The sequence below is a fragment of the Neltuma alba genome, unplaced genomic scaffold (genome assembly GCF_004799145.2).
Source record: "Neltuma alba isolate B1F8T4 unplaced genomic scaffold, ASM479914v2 tig00011831_pilon, whole genome shotgun sequence".
NCBI lineage: Eukaryota > Viridiplantae > Streptophyta > Magnoliopsida > Fabales > Fabaceae > Neltuma > Neltuma alba.
In genome coordinates, this window is record NW_021636442.1 from 83,906 (window position 1) to 101,407 (window position 17,502).

A 17,502-nucleotide genomic window follows, 5' to 3' on the forward strand; every position below is an offset into this window, starting at 1 on the left:
AGATGGTACCATGACTCTGAAATTCATTAAAAAAGTGCACATTCATTCTCAATAAGCAATGATATATATAATAAATATTTATTTATATATATAATTAGTTTAAAAATAGAAACAAAAACAAAAATATTTTTTCTGGTTAGGTTATATGTAGATAAATAGCACATTTTCTTTAAAAATATTTCTATCATATATTAAATATATGTATCTAGATAAATATTTTTTGTTTTATGAAAACATAAAAATATAAACAAACTAAAAATCGAGGACATTTTTTTGATTGTAACCCCCAAGATCACACAGCAGAGAGGTCATAAAAATGGCGAAGAGCAAGGTTTTGATCGTGGGGGGAACTGGGCATACAGGGAGGAGGATTGTGAAGGCTTGCCTGGCTCAGGGCCATGAAACTTGTATTGTTCAGAGACCTGAGTTTAGGCCTTCAAACTGAGAAGCTTCAGATGTTGCTCTCCTTCAAGAAGCAAGGTGCTCATCTCGTTCAGGCCTCCTTCTCCGATCACCGGAGCCTCGTTGACGCCGTCAAGCAGGTTGACGTTGTCATCAGCGCCGTTTCCGGCGTTCATTTCCGGAGTCATAGCATTCTATTGCACCTCAAGCTTGTTGACGCCATCAAAGAAGCCGGAAATGTTAAGGTATTATTGTTTCTATTATGAGTCTGTGATCCATCTTCTGTTCCTTCCATTCCGTCTTTCATTAACCCTGTCGCGTTGACCTTTAATCTTTTACCTTGACAACCCGTCTATGCTTTGAGACGTAAAGATTTAAGTAAATCAACAATGGTGCAAAAACTGAATCTTTTCCCATATAGTCTTCTTGTGTTCTGCAGAACGCACTTAGAGAGCAAAATCAGGCAATTTTTTGATGAGAATCCTAAACAATGTTGTTGTCTTTCTATTTTTGTTCCTTGCAGTTCAAGCTTGTTGATGCCATCAAAGAAGCCTGAAATGTTACGGTATTATTGTTTCTATCATGTGTCTGTGATCCGTCTTCTGTTCCTTCGATTGCTTCTTTCATTGAGTCCTCGTGTGGACCCCTGGTCTTTTACCATAAGGACCAGTGTATGCATTGAGATGAAAAGATTAAGTAAATCAACCACTTTTTTTTCCAAGTTTTCAAGTATTTCCCATGTAGCATTCTTTTGTTCTGCAAAACATATTTAGAGAACAAAATCAGGCAATTTTTTTTTTATCAGAATGCTAAACAATATTGTTGTCTTTATATATATTTTTTTCTTGTAGCGTTTCTTGCCTTCGGAATTTGGACTGGACCCCGCTTGTATGGGACATGCTCTGGAACCCGGAAGAGTGACATTTGATGACAAAATGACAGTGAGAAAAGCAATAGAAGAAGCCAACATCCCTTACACTTACATCTCTGCAAACTTGTTCCCGGGGTACTTCGCCGGCAGCCTCTCTCAGATGGGCTTCTTTGTCCATCCAAGAGACAAGGTCCATCTATTTGGTAACCTCAAAGGTAACACACAAACTTCAATTGCTTTCATTCACCATCAAACTTTCTAGTATTACATTTAAGGTTATCCCCTCATCTCCTCTGACTGCTTCCTGCAAAATCCAACTTAGTTCAACGACAGCAACATCTTGTATTTAAGGCCACCAGAGAACATTCTTTCCCAAGGAGACCTTATTGGAATCTGGGAGAAACTCATTAGGAAGGAACTAAACAAGACGTACATATCTGCAGAAGACTTCCTCACAAGCTCGAGAGGTAAGAAAAAAAAACTGCTTTTGTGTTCACATTTGTTAAGCAGCTCTTTTTTCCCCTCTCTTTCTCTCTCTCATTGGAAGGTGTTTTTCTTATTTGCAGGCATGGATTATAAGCTATAAGTCGGAATGACACTTCTATCATATTTCTACAAGGGATGTTTAACAGATTTTGAAATAGGCGAAGAGGGAGAAGAAGCCTCAAAGCTTTATCCTGAGGTCAATTACACACGTAGGATGAGTACTTGAGGAGCTATGTGTAAATAAAATTGATCTCATAGGAGTTCCGTGCAATGAAACCATGAACCATGATTATCAGTTAAAATAAGCTTACTTTGATGAGGGTTTTGGGGGGGGGGGGAAGCTTTCTCATATCTTAGTATATCAGTGATCTCTAATGCTTTATGTATCATTACTATTTTCTTTTTCTTTTTTTTTATAGCAAAAACTTCTATTATTTCTTTTTGAGCAAATACTATTTTCTATTAGTAACTTTAATAATAATAATAATCAAAGACCATTTTGGCTTGCAGAAATGGGACTCGGGACTTCAACCCCTTCAACAGAAGCTTTTTTTAATCCTAATTTCTGATGCATCCCATATTATTTATAAAGTCCTCCTCATTGATCTTTAATGTATGAAGTTTTAACAAAATGTTCTCTAAAAAAATGTCATCATCTATCTTAGTAATATCAAGTATTCTTGAAACTATTCACATGTAAAAACTACTAATAAAGCATATTAAACAGTGAAGTCATGTGATTTATCTCTACTGTAAATACTAGAGCAGAGTCAGACATTTAAATTACAACACGAAACAGGGTTGGCGATAAAAAATAATAGTAACACTACAAAAAAAATATGTTAATTCTAGCGGTTATGTGTTACATTTCTAGCGGTTTTAACCGCAACAAATAACATTTGTAGCGGTTAACGAAACCGCTAGAAAAACAGGTGTTAGAAAAAATTTCTAGCGGTTATCTCAACCGCTACACATCATGGTCAAAACGATAGAACATTTCTAGCGGTTACGAACCGCTAGAAATTATCTGAAGGAGACACATTCCTAGCGGTTACAAAACCGCTAGAAATTTTTCCGGGGAAACGTTTCTAGCGGTTTTATAACCGCTAGAAAAGTTCCCCGGAAAAAATTTCTAGCGGTTTTGTAACCGCTAGAAACCTGCTAAACGGGAATTAAATAATTTCAGTAGCGCGCGAAAATTACTAGCGGTTATAGAACCGCTAGAAATGTTTGGGAAATTAAATTTTCACACCAATTGAATTTTTAGAATGGCGGGAAACTTTTCTAGCGGTTCTTAACCGCTAGAAAGTTTGGCGCGAAATTTAAATTTGACGAAATATTTCTAGCGGTTCTGAACCGCTAGAAATGTTTACCGTGCCAGAAAAAAAAAATTTATGGTTTTTCATATTATAATTTTAAAAACCATTAAATAAATTATTTTGAAGAATTTTTGTTAATTTGTATAATTAGTTATATGTTACATTTTATATATTCAAATTTTGTAATAAAAAATATGTAATTAATTATGAATGTGTTAAAAGAAGTGAATTTAATCTAATAAGATAATTTAATTGAATATTTAATAAGATAGTTGAATTGAAGATGATATATTTTGGAATATTGAACCTATAGTATTAAGTTGATGAGTATTTGAATCAGTTGAGGAGGGCATGACAAATGTGGAGAAGAAAAATCTGAAAGGAAAGGAGAAATAAATATGTTAGTAAATTTTAAATAAAAACAAATAAAAGATACAATGAATTATAAAATAAAATTCACTTACCATAGAGTAAAGAGAAAAAAACCACAATATGAGATAGTAAGAAAAAAAGAGAGAATTATGAAGAAGAATAGGAGAGGAAGGAAAAGAGATGGAGTAAATGAATGTAGAGAAGATATGGTATTTATAGAGATCAGCGACACATTTGTAGCGGTGTTTTTGTAGCGTTTTATAACTTTTTGTAGCTGTTATTCATTTTCTAGCGTATATAAAAGCGCTAGTAATTAGTAGCGGTTACATATGTAGCGGTTATTAACCGCTAGAAATTTAGTATTTTTTATTTTTAAAATCTGAACGAATTTTAATTTACAGGTATGTATTTGTAGCGGTTCATAACCGCTACAAATTTTTTCACGAAATTGTAATTTGTAGCGGTTATAACCGCTACAAAATTACAATTTCGTGAAAAAATTTGTAGCGGTTATGAACCGCTACAAATGAAAATTTTTTTATTTTTAAAAAAATTTTACGAATTTTAATTTATACATATGTATTTATGGACGAAAAATTTGTTAAATAATTTATTTTGGATGCTGCTACTCTCCATCATCATCCGGCCTGAAAGGACATATTTTAAAAAAATTTGTTAAATTTATGTTGTATTTGGAAAAAATTAGTAATTAGTAGTTAATTATTTAAATAATTTAAGAAAAGACGTGTACCTGATAAGTGGCAAATTATCATCTCCTTGAGGAAAGAAGTCTTCAAAATTCGAGGGTTGGAAGGGTTCACTGTCGTAAATAATGTCACCATCACCCATATCGTAAAGATCCCGTGGCTTGAGGTGAACGACCATATTCCAGTCTTTATGTTTCTCGTCCTCGACATAGTAAATTTGGTGTGCCTCAGAAGCAAGGATATATGGCTCATCATCTTCAGATGCCCCCGTATGAATAAGTCTTGAGAAATTGACTGAGGTGATGCCCAAATGGTCAGTAGCGAGTCCCCGTGAAGTTGTCGTATTTGCCCAGGAGCATTTGAACAGTGTCACGGTGAAAAGCTGGTAAGTCAACTCAATAATGTCAATTAGCTTTCCATAGTAAGTGACGCCTCCAAAGCGCATATCGCCATCACTACTGCTAGCATAACATCTCGTTCCGAATGTCCCGCAAACTCCAGAGTTTTGTGTGAGCAATCCCTGATCACGTGCAACCGTACAGAACTTGAAGCCGTTGACATTGTACGCGGTAAACCTCCGTGCATGGTCTAACGGACCGAGAGAAAGAGCTCTGAATTCATCTGTGTATGGGCTGTTGTCATTACGTATTCGACGTGTAAACCAACTGGGAAACTCTTTGTGGACTCTTTTATCAATGTCAGCAGAACGCGCACGGCCCCGTAGCTGACGCCTGAGATAACTCCTAAACTCACTATAGTAAAGTGTAATTTGTTAGAAGAGTCAATAAGAAACAAATATAAAGTGTAAAAGCTAGTGAGCTTATATGATATATACTTACTGCATGAAGGGTTCAACTTGGCTGCAATTTATCAAAACGTGTCTGTGTGCCTGGAGTTTCTCTGTAGGAGTGAGTCTGAAGAATTCATATCCTCCAACTGGTTTCCCAACAGGAGGAAATAAAGTTGACGTGGAAGGACCGGGAGGAGAATCATCTACGCGACGCGGGCGGTTAAAAGATGTCTCCATGTCATCAAAGTACCTCGAACAGAAAGTTAGGACCTCATCTCCGGAATAACCTTCTGCTATTGACCCCTCAGGCCATGCCTTATTCCTAACATATGATTTTAATTTTCCCAAGTACCTGTAAGTTAAAATTGCATTAATAATTACGAGTAAATGAAAGAACAATGTGAAATTTAAAGAGGCGGGAATAAAAGATAATCTAGTACCTCTCTATAGGGTACATCCATCGATAGTGAACTGGGCCAGCAACCTTTGCTTCTCGAACAAGGTGGACAGTCAAGTGAACCATAACAGTAAAGAATGATGGAGGAAATATCATCTCCAAGTGACAAAGTGTAAGAATAATTTTATTTTGCAGCTGATCAAGCTCTTCCGCTACCAAGACCTTCGCACACAACTTCTTGAAAAATGAACATAATTCTACCAAAACCACCGATACATCAGAAGGAAGTGTGTTTTTCAAGGCCAATGGAAGTAACTGTTGCATAAGAACATGAGAGTCATGACTTTTCAACCCAGTAACCTTTCGAGCCTGCAGATCGATACACCTTGAGATGTTGCTAGAATATCCATCTGGTACTTTTATGTTCTTCAACGTCGAGAGGAAGATATCCTTGTTCTGCTTTGTCAAGGTGAATTTAGCTGGCTGAAACTTGTCGTTTTCATCAGGCCAAGCCTCTTCACGAATTCCCCAGGCCCGTAAATCTTTTCTAGCTGCGAGATGGTCTTTGGACTTTCCAGCTTCATTGAGCAACGTATATAGCACATTATCGCACACATTTTTTTCAATGTGCATAACATCCAAACTGTGTCGTAGCAAATTAGATTCCCAATAAGGAAGAGTGAAAAATATGCTTCTCTTCCGCCATTGCATAGGTTGCGTATCAGATGTCCCACGAGATCGTCGTCCCAATCGTTCGGGATCCACACTCTTACCAAACTCGATATGAACATCTTCTAACTGCCGCAAAATATCCATACCAGACAAAGTAACAGGAGGATCTCTCTTCTCCTGTTTCCCATCGAAGCGAATCCGTTGCAATCTAAGTCTGTGCTTGGAATCAAGGAACCGTCGATGTCCTATGAAGCACCACTTGCGACTGTGTGGAAGGCGACATGGCACAGAATCAAAATTGCACTCAGGACAGGCCAACCCAGTATGCACATTCCAGCCAGACAAAGTTCCCAAACCGGGAAAATCACTTATTGTCCACATCAAGGCTGCACGGAGATTGAATAGTTGCTTGTCATGTGAGTCATATGCCTCAACACCATTCGTCCATAGGTCGAGCAATTCGTGTATCAACGGTTGCAGGTATACGTCAATATCATTTCCTGGTGCTTTCTTGCCAGGAATGATCATGGAAAGCAAAAAGGAGCTCTGCTTCATGCACATCCAAGGTGGTAGATTGTATGGAATTAACACCACCGGCCAGATACTGTAACTTGTGCTCATGTTTCCGAAGGGATTAAAACCATCGGTTGCCAATGCAAGACGTACATTTCTAGGATCATTGGCAAAGTCTGGAAATTTCGCATCAAACGCTTTCCACGCCTCCGAGTCTCGTGGGTGCCTTAACCTACCATCTAGGTTTTCCTCAGTCGCGTGCCACCTCATGTGCTGAGCCATTTTTGATGACATATACATTCTTTGCAACCGTGGTTTCAAAGGAAAGTATCTAAGAAAATAATATATTAAAAATTTAAAATACCGAATATTTTTAGAGACGGAACAAGTAACACGCTGTAATAATTTGTACCTGAGAATTTTGGCCGGTTTCTTCTTTTGCTTCTTGCCCTTTCGTACCGACTTATAGCGTGACGTCTTGCATCTCGTACAAATCTCTTTGTTGGCATCATCTCCCCAGTATAGCATACAGTCGTTTGGGCATGCATCTATCTTCTTATAGTTCAAGCCAAGCTTGTTAATAATCTTTTTTGCTTCGTAAAAAGACGGAGGGAATTCAGCTTGGGGGAAAGCATCTCCCAGTAATTCCAGCAACATAGACATCGCCTTGTCAGTCATACCGCACAAGCATTTGATGTGATACAGCCTCACCAAGAATGACAACTTCGAATACTTTGTACACCCAGAATAAAGAGGCTTGTCAGCTTCGGTCATGAGGTCAAAAAATTCCCGAGCAGTTTCGTTTCTTAGAAACTCCGGTTGAGGTCCCTCTACTTCATCTTCGTTGGGATTCGAGCTTTCGTGAACACCAAAAGCATCACGCACAGCATCATTCACGGCATCGGCCTCATCCACTCGAACTCCCATCCGTGAAACTACTGGCACTGACTCAGCACCCATATCTAGCCGTTCCCCATGTAGTTGCCAAAATACGTACTCTCGCGGAAAAGGCTTAAAGATTAAATGTTCCCTAACAATATCTTTGGGATGCCACTTTTTGAAATTACATTTAGGACAGGGACACTGAATCTTACCATTTACGGCAGCATTGGCGAAAGCAAAATCCAAGAAATAGTTTAGACCAGCCAAGTATTGCGGAGTCGACCGGTGCAAGTTGATCCACGACCTATCCATGACTAATAATGCTCAAATTTCGTGAAAATATGCCACAGAGCTCAAAGAGAAGTTAAAATGAAATTCAGTTGAAGTGCTTCAGCTTATAAAGGAGGGTGGAGGAACGGTCATTTTTTTGTAGCGGTTACAAAACCGCTACAAATTTGTAGCGGTTTTAACGGAAAATTTCAATTTCCAGCGGTTATTAACCGCTAGAAATTCTAAATATCGGTTACAAACCGATAGAAATTTCTAGCGGTTTAACGGGAATTTTCTCTCCATCTGTTTTGAATTTTCTAGCGGTTTTATAACCGCTAGAAAATTCGGTCAAATTTGACAATTTTCTAGCGGTTCTGAACCGCTAGAAAATGTAGAATTTTCTAGCGGTTCACGTGAACCGCTAGAAAATTCTACATTTTCTAGCGGTTCTTGAGAACCGCTAGAAAATTCTACAGTTTTAAAAATATTTATTAAATTAATAAATGATTATAGAATTATTTCGAGTAATTAATATGTTTAACGTGTTTAATAAATTGTAATGTTGATGTTGTAATAAATAAATAAATATTTCAATATTAATTAGTACTTGACATAAATAAAATTATAGAAATAAATCAATAAAGGAAACAAATAAATATAAAATTTAGATAAATATCTAAATAATATATAAAACCGTAAAATTAAGATTCTAATAAAATCCGATACAATGAAAGCAAATCATGGGTGGGGGGCAGAAGCAGCATCATCGGGATCATCCTCTGCTGAATCCTCCGGCTGACGGTGGGCAGGCCGCTCAACCTGCTGGGACTGGACTGGCGGATGGCGGGGTAGGGGCGGGACTGGTGGCATGTGTAGGTCGGGGATGTCAGGAACCGAGATGTTTGGAGCTATACTGACCACCACATGACGCAGAGCCGTAGCAGCTGCCAAGAGCTGGTCAAGCTGCGTCTGGAGCTCCTCTCGCAATTCCTCTGAAGATGAGGAACCCGGCCGCTTCGCACTCGCATGAGAGCTCCCAGCAGTATATGAAGGGCCAGCGCCACTTGAGCGGGGCAGCCTAGTCGGTGTAGGTCCAAGTCCAAGCCCGCTAACTCGACCAGGGTGCTGCGGCCGGCCAAGACCCGCTAAAAGTGAGGCGGTGGGATCCAAGGCAGACCCCTGAGACTCACGCAACTCGGAATCGACCTGAGTCATCCGTGCCTACCAAAATTAATATAAAGAAGTTAATTATAATATAATGATATCTACACTGTGATATTATATTAATATTTAATTTATTACTTACCGCTATCTCCTCAACCTCATCCGACGCACGCCCGTCTCGGGGTCTATACACCATCGGCCACATCTCGCCATAAGTGGGCGTGTATCCCCGCTCCTGCTGCGTCTTTTCTATCTGTAAATGAAATCAAAGAAATAATTAGTTACAAATTAAATACATCTACATATTTAATAAATTTATTTCAAGTACTCACAATCTCGTCATAAGTGATCGCAAAGCTCCTGGATCCAGCCCTATGACGTATCGTCTGATGCCTGACGCTCCTAGCATTTCTCCTAGAAAGAGCCTGAAGCAAAATGTAAAAAAATTAAATTAAATGAGTCAAGTCGGATAAAAAATAAAGAAATTATAATTAATACAATATTATCATACCATCTGGTCAGCCGTCATCCTAAAATAGACGTAAGTGGACCAGTCTTGGTCCGGGACTCCACCAGGTACATCTGCCAGTATCTCCTGGAGGGGCCTCGTCCCGTCACCTTTCTTCTCCCTCCACAGGTCGGCCCTCCTGTTCTTCCATGCCATCCCCAGCCTCTTGATCGTGTCAGCCCTCAACTCCTCCCCCAGAATAAATTTACTCTATGATTAAAATAATAAATTAACTAAATAACAAATTATAAACAAATAATTAAGCAATTTCAATAATTAAAAACAAATAATTAGTTTTTAACTAATTTAACAATATTATAAATAAAATATAAATTAATCAAAGTTTAATAATAATTAAACAATTAAGTAATTTAAATGAAAAAATATTTTTACTCAACTAAATTTAAAATTATTATAAGTAATAAATTAATGAAATCAATAACAAATTATTTTCATTTAACTACTTTTAAATAATTTAAATTAAAAATATATATTCATTTAACTACTTTTAAAAATATTATAAATAACAAACAAATTAAATAAATAAAAAATTATAATCAAACAATTAAATTATTTGAAAACAAAATATATAATCATTTATTTAAATTAAAAAAATTATAAATAACAATTTTATATTACCTTCATTATTTCCCAGCCTTGCTGCTTCTTGTCTGAGGTGATCTTCTTCCAGTCCTGCACGTAGATGGGGAACAGCGTCCACTGCTGACCAAGGAGGCGCACGTACTTGTTGTACAACTGGCCACCTTTCTTCGTCGGTTGGCCCAACTCATTGAGCGGCACAACCACTCGTCCGCCCGTCATCATAGACAGCTCTCTGGCTGTCAGCCTCCGATAGGACCTGTTCCCCTCAGTGTCTACAAAATTTAATTAAGAAATAAATTATATATCAATAAATTAATATAATTTCTATATAAATTAAATACTGATCAAAACTTTAAAAAGTTAAAATAAATACTTACCGACAAATTCCACCTCATAACCAGCCTGACGTCTCGGAGCAGGACGCTGTGCAGCCTGGGGATACTCATTCCCCTGATCCTGCTCCTCCTCCTCCTCCTCCTCCTAGTCAGCAGCATCAGCATGGGGTTGCTCATCCCCAGTAAAATGAGCCTCCTCAGTCCGCTCAATACCATCCTGCTCCATAAAACTGAGGATATCCTCCTCGCTCAGATCGTAGTCATGAATGCTGGGAAATGGCTCATCAGCATCATGATGAACCTCACTGGGTCCAGCTCTCTCAGGATCAACTGGGTCTTTCCCATGTCGACGAGGCATCCTAATAACAACAAATAGTAATTATTTATAAATGAAATAAAAAAAATTAATTTATAAGCTATAACATAATAAAATTAATAAAATAAAACATAAAATAAAAATTATTTATCAATAAATTACTATTTTTACCTGAAAATAAGGATCTGCAACTGAATCAGAACTCAAATATGTTTGTGAAGAAAATTCAGCAGAGCTTCGCTTCCAGAACGATTAAAGAAGTGAGAGTGTGGGGGGGTATATATAGACCGAGACTTTCTAGCGGTTAGGCACAAAACCGCTAGAAATTTCTAGCGGTTTTGTGCCTAACCGCTAGAAATTCCCAACGGTCATATGACCGTTGGGAATTTCTAGCGGTTCTAGGCCTGAACCGCTAGAGATTTCTAGCGGTTCGGCCGTGAACCGCTAGAAAGTCTAGCGGTTCTGGCCTGAACCGCGAGACTTTCTAGCGGTTCACGGCCGAACCGCTAGAATCTCTAGCGGTTCACGGCCGAACCGCTAGAAATCTCTAGCGGTTAAGGACCGAACCGCTAGAAATTTCTAAACTCCTCGGGGAATGAAAAAAATTTCTAGCGCTTCATGCATCAACCGCTAGAATTTTTCGGTGTCTAGCGGTTTATTAGCCTGAACTGCTAGAAAGTAAACGCTACAAATTTGGCGCCAAGTTCCCGCCAAAGCCCGGGGAGTTTTCTAGCTCTAATTTTCTAGCGGTTAGGGGGTAACCGCTAGAAATGTGCATTTAATGGTCAAACCGTCTGTATTTTGCAGCGGTTTTTGTAGGAACCGCTAGAAATATCTGAAATTTCTAGCGGTTTTGTTTAACCGCTAGAAAGGTTCCGCTGCTACTTCTACAATCTCTTGTAGTGTAAAAATACCAAGAAGAGTCAAACATTATTTAAATTATAATGAGGACGAAGCATAGGAACCCTATTTGATAACATCGATGAGATTAATAATCACGGAGTCTGTTTTGGCCGTAGTACCATCATAGATGTGGAGTGGGTGGATATGTTTGTGTTCTAATGTAGGCACAGGAGGTAGACATGGTGGACACCCAGACATCACTACTGCCGCAGTGACGGACACAACTTCCGTCCCCTGTTCGATTATTTCCATGAATGACTTCTGAAATATGCTGGAAACATACAACTTCCGACCAACTCCAAAAGAACTAAACATCCCTTTCCACTTTCCTCCAGAAGACGGCAATGTCACCCCTACTCCCCTCAGCGTCTCAGAAACTTCCACCTCGGAAGAAATATTAAATTTTGGGATCTCCTGGTGGCCACACAGATTCTTTAAGGTTTCTGTAACATGTTCTATACGTGCTCGATCAGTATCTTTCAATGGGAAACAGAATAACATGCTGAATCGTTCGTAATCATATTTACTTTGCATTTTAAGTGGTTGATAAACCATTTTCAAATCCTTAAATGCATTCCCCTTGGCACTCATGGAGGGATCCATCTCTAAGTTCTCGTTCCTTTCTTGAGGACGTCTGCTTATACGGGGTATATATGATTTCCCTTTCCATGCTCCTTTGAAGTGTATTGCATTTGTAATGACGAACTTGACTGAGTTGCTTAGCAACCCCTCATGGATAAAGTCTTTAACCAGGCCACTTGTCTCATTTTCCGCCCAAGAATTAATTTCTTGGGTTGCACGAGGAGGCTGCATAAATATATACAATTTCAAGAGACTTAGAAAATTAGCTAAGTTATATTTTTCTCTTTAACAAATGTGTGTTCTAAGAACTATTCTGTGTGTTTCTGTGTATAACAAAATCCAACCAGCTCTTGTATTTAGAAGAGATAATATAAGAGAAGAAACGTACACTCCAAAAGTCAAAATATTTCAAACGATGGAAATTGAATTTAATATTGAAGGTCAAAAAATTGAATTTCATAACCAAAAAAAAAAAAAGATAATGAACGCTCTTTCTTTAATGAAAAGATTAAAACGGTTGACAGTTATCGTAATTCCAGATTGTTTGCATGTTTAAGGATATTTATAAAATATGCATTTCATTCGGACAGTCGAAAATTAATTTGAAAGATTTTGGTGTCACTATTTTTTATTTTTTTGGCATGTATTAATTTAAGAATTGTGTTTATTTTATATCAAAATAAAAAAAACGATTACATCAGATAAAAAAACTTATAATAAAGACCGGAGGTGGTATATGTTTTTGACTTTAAAGATACTATTTTCGGTTCTTAATATAATAACTAATTAACTAATTTGAGTAGATTAAGAAAATTAATTAAGTTAGTTATTTGTAGTGAACATGTATTATCTTTCCTAAATATCCTTGTTAATCTAATATCATGTGATAAAACATTTAACATATGTAAATACTGTAAGGATTACTTTAAAAAAATAAATATGAAAAAAAATAGATTGAGATATTATATTTATGATCAAATTAAAAATCAAATATTTCTTATTTAAGGACCGGAGATAGTATCAAGTATTCTTGGAGAGGATTACGCCCCACTTGGTATTATTCCTTCCGTTATGTGTATATCCACGCCAGATCAAGGGGGGAGACGGTTATTGGAGAGGATCGTGAAAAATATAATTATTTTAAAAGACCAAATGTTCAAATATAAATTTAAAAGTATAATATTGTCCCTTCCAAACCTTTTACATTTTCTCCCATATATCCTCATCCATTTTATTTTAAAAATAATACAAATTAATAAATCTCACTAAATTAAACCTGATTTCTCTCACAGTTTAAGATTTACATTAAAAACAATTAGAAAAAAAATACGCAAACTGTCACATAAAATTAAATTTTTATTTTGTTCATAAAAAATTAAAATTTTAATTTTAAAATCATCACTGACTTTAACTTAAAATAAAAGTCATATAATTTTTCAAAATTTAGCATTATTTTATAATTTACTGTATAGGTTGAAGAAATATTACATGAGTCTAGAATTATGCAATTTTAAATTTTTCAAAGAAAATTTGTATATTTTTTATAAAAAATAAAAAAAGTCATGTAGTTTTAATAATATAAAATATAAATCAAACAAAAAGTAAGTGAATGATAATATAAATGAATAAACACTCAAACCACGAGACCTAACATAGATGACACTCAGCTTGTTCCTTAAATATTTAATTAGAGTTTTGATCCCTAAGAGTGTGCATGGAGACATGACCAGTACTATCTTTTTGAAAAGTTTATACAGTGCGCGGATACTCTGGGCTCCACCGAAATGAATAAACACTCATATGAATAATTAAGTGATATATTTCTTCAAGCCTAAAAGTGATAGTACTGGTCATATATGGATGATATGGTGGATACAAATCCTTTATGTGTTTTAAAGCCCAAAATATACACCTCGTTTCCTTTTTTTTTTTTCGGTGTGTGAAAAGAAATCCCTTATTGTGGTCGTAAAACAAATTCTCACCAAAATCTATCCTAAAGCCCAAACCATGGTTTTAATGAAGCCCACCAATCCAACTTTTGGATAAATCAATGATTTTAAAATCTATTCTTTTAATCACTTGTCAAATAATTAGGCTTTAGGGTTTGAAATTCTAAAGAACAAATCAAATTTGTTTAGATTTGAATTAAATCCAAACCCATAAAATTTTATGTACTTAAATAATTGATTTCGTCCAAATCCAAATCTCCACCAATCCAACTATCCAAACATAACATTACAGGCCTAAGTATTAGTCTGCCCACGAAATATTCATGATTATACATATAGTGCTATAATATTTACTCAAGTGCAAAAATGAGCCTCACATCTATCTATTTATGTTCTAAAAAGTCAACAAATTTGCTTGAATAAATGATTGTGGTATTTTTGCGTCCTTTTTAATTCATGGGCTTTTTTGCCTTCAATAAAAAATTATAATGCTTAGCGCATATTCGTGAATACTCCATAAGTTTATGCATTTTTACATGTTTTCTACATTCCATATTTATTTAATAATTTAAAAACATTACCTTCTCCGATTCTTAATATTAGAACTACTTAACTAACTTAATTAGATTAAAATAATTAGTTTATCTAGTTATTTGTAACAAATATGAGTTTATTTTCTTAAAATACTTTTCTTAATTATAACTACTCTTGGATAAAAACCCCTTAATACATGTAATTAACAACGATACTTTAGATAATGAATTACAGAATTAGATGAACAAAGTGGATTGTGATATTATATTTAAGATCAAATGCAATCTCCAACTAGTTCTTATATTAAGAACCGGGAGTAGTACTACATAATAAAGATAGGTGTGTTTAATTAATTAGCTATTAGAGATTGCCAAAATGTAACTAATGGTTTTCAATGTCAAGCTAAACATGCATGTAATATGTTAATCGGAAAGATTATTAATACCACCTAGTACCATGTACCATGCAAATTCCTCACAGGACGTGAACTGGCAAGGCGAGAAGTCCTAAAGTAGTAGTGATGATCTTTGTGAATTGACATAGACAAATATAGTAATAGAAGCCAGTTAAGACACATATATAGTAATAGAAGCCAGTTAATGCCTTCGGGGAAGACACCATTATATTATTAATTTAATTCATATTCACTTCATTGTGTTGTTCACTAACACAAATATATAGTGCCTCGTCCATGCGTCATTATTGTCAGAAATTAAACTGTCAAAGGCAATAAGATCCCTTCACAGACATCAGTTCCTATGTCCAGCTTTTATAGCTATTGGCATTTTCATGTTTTCTTACGTTAATTTTTTTTTAAAAAAAAAATACTACAAGTGCGTAATGTAGATATCTGGAATGACAAAAATACTAACTATGTAGAAGCTAGTGACCAATTCAGGAAAATAAATAAATAAGGCATTTATTTATTAAAATATTTATTACTTTTACTAAGAATATACTGTTTTAATTATTTATATTCGAAAAAACTTATGTTAATGGTACACATTTAACATGTACTACTATAGTCAGTACAAATAAATTAAAAAATACTCATAAAGAAGGTTACATTTGAGACTAATATAAAATTTTAATTTCTCAGCTGATTTCTAAGTTGGATTAGGACAGGATGGAATATCAGGGCATTAACTGTCAAGGCGAGAAGTCCCAAGCACGGTACTGGGTGGTCACTTCTCAGTTCTCACCTGAGAATGGAGAGGGGGATGCTGGAGGCCTCGCATTCTAACAATAAATATCACTATATATTATTGTGGTTATTTGAATTACCGGTATTTATATAGCCCAATTACCCGCTGTGGGCCCAGGTCCCCAAAAAAAGCGCAACCGGCCTTAAAATAAATGGCCAGAAAAAAATATTGGGCATGTTCATGTCCAAAAATGCTGTCCGTTTGTTTGATTAAAATTAAATGTTGATCAAGATACTTTAAAAATCTATTAAACCAAAACAAAGATTTTTTTTAAAATATAACTAATTCCATCTTCTTATGAGTATTTGAGAGTTACGGAAACAAAAGATATTCATATTGGGTTAAGCAATTTTAAAAACCAGAAAAATAATTAAGTTTAATAACATATACTAACAATATTTTTTTTCACAGTCCACTCCTCTTAGTTACTACAAAATGTAGTTTAATAGTATATTAATTACTAATAACTAAATGAAGGCCTAGGTGTCATTTTAATATAAAGTTATATTAAATCACTTAGAGGGATATAAATAAATAATTAATTAATATAGTATATTAATTTGTTGGGCATGGAAGCCTGCCTTGCCTAACTCACATTTGCCTAGCCCCAATTTACTAAACCTTTTTATTTTTCAGGTTGGATATCAAGCAAGGGTCCTATCTTACCTAGCTCTGTCCATTGCCACCCTAATTTGAATATTCAAAAATATCACTCGCAAAGTCGTTAATTTAAATAAAAATAATGTAGGGAATGCCGTGATGATAGAAATACATAGAATAGTATAATGCGTAGGAAAAATTCTAAATAAAGATTATAAAAATTGTAAAATTCCAAACCAGAAATCGTGATAAAAATTTAGTTGGTTTTGAATAGAATGAATTTGCAAATAACAACAAATTTTTGTAGGAATTCTATACATGAAATTTTGTAATTTTCACTCTCTTTTTTTTACAATTTTTCCTTATACATAACACTGTTATTCTAGTGCTACTTATAAACTATTTTCCGCATGTTTTATTGTCATGAGAAAAAAAATATCTTAAATTTCATTTATTTTATCTTAAATGTTAATAAATTTTTAATTTTAATTAAATTTGATATATACACTTTTTAGAAAATGACGGTTTGCAGAATAATAAATAAAAATTAAAAGTAGACATTCATTTAAAAAATGAAAAAGTTTAAATGATATGATTTGTGAATAGAAAAATACCTAAAAGAGTAAGTTAATTCCTGATATTGCCAAATGAAAGGGGGGGAAAAAGAAAAATAACAGTTAAGTCTTAAAAGAATGAATTAATCGCACTTACGTTTTTAATAATTTTTTAAAAATAATTTTAAATTCTGAAGTTTCAATTCATACTTGCAATCAAAAGTTTTATGGTAGAAAATATCATTGGATTTGGTATGATACTCCAGGCTTACTGTTATTCTTTCTGGTCAAAAAAAAAAAAGGCTTTACTGTTATTCTCCCAAACAAAAACGGCAGAGGTAATAAAACAAAGCAAGCCAGCTTGAATAAACTAATAATATATTACTTTCACCAAGCAAAGGCGTTTCCTTACAGCCTCGAAACTTTCGTTAAAATTCAGTTTCTCTCTGGACAATGCTGTGCTAACCCAACCCAACCCAACCACTCTCTCACGCCCTTCTTCTTCCTCCTCCTGCTCCTCCTCCGGCCACACCCTCATTTCCATATTTTCCGTCGCAACTCAAAGACA

At 35.3% G+C, this 17,502-nt stretch overlaps 1 protein-coding gene and 1 pseudogene across 1 annotated transcript; one reads left to right on the forward strand and one right to left on the reverse strand.

Moving 5' to 3' along the window:
• The first annotated feature begins 316 nt into the window (after positions 1 to 316).
• Positions 317 to 1,985, forward strand: LOC114718324 (isoflavone reductase homolog; annotated as a pseudogene).
• Positions 1,986 to 11,573: 9,588 nt separating this feature from the next.
• Positions 11,574 to 17,472, reverse strand: LOC114718325 (serpin-ZX-like). Its single transcript, XM_028903611.1, has 2 exons — positions 17,320 to 17,472; positions 11,574 to 12,317 (listed from the first exon to the last, which is right to left on the reverse strand). The coding sequence occupies exons 1-2, from the start codon at positions 17,470 to 17,472 to the stop codon at positions 11,574 to 11,576; spliced, it is 897 nt and encodes a 298-aa protein (XP_028759444.1).
• Positions 17,473 to 17,502: the final 30 nt, after the last annotated feature.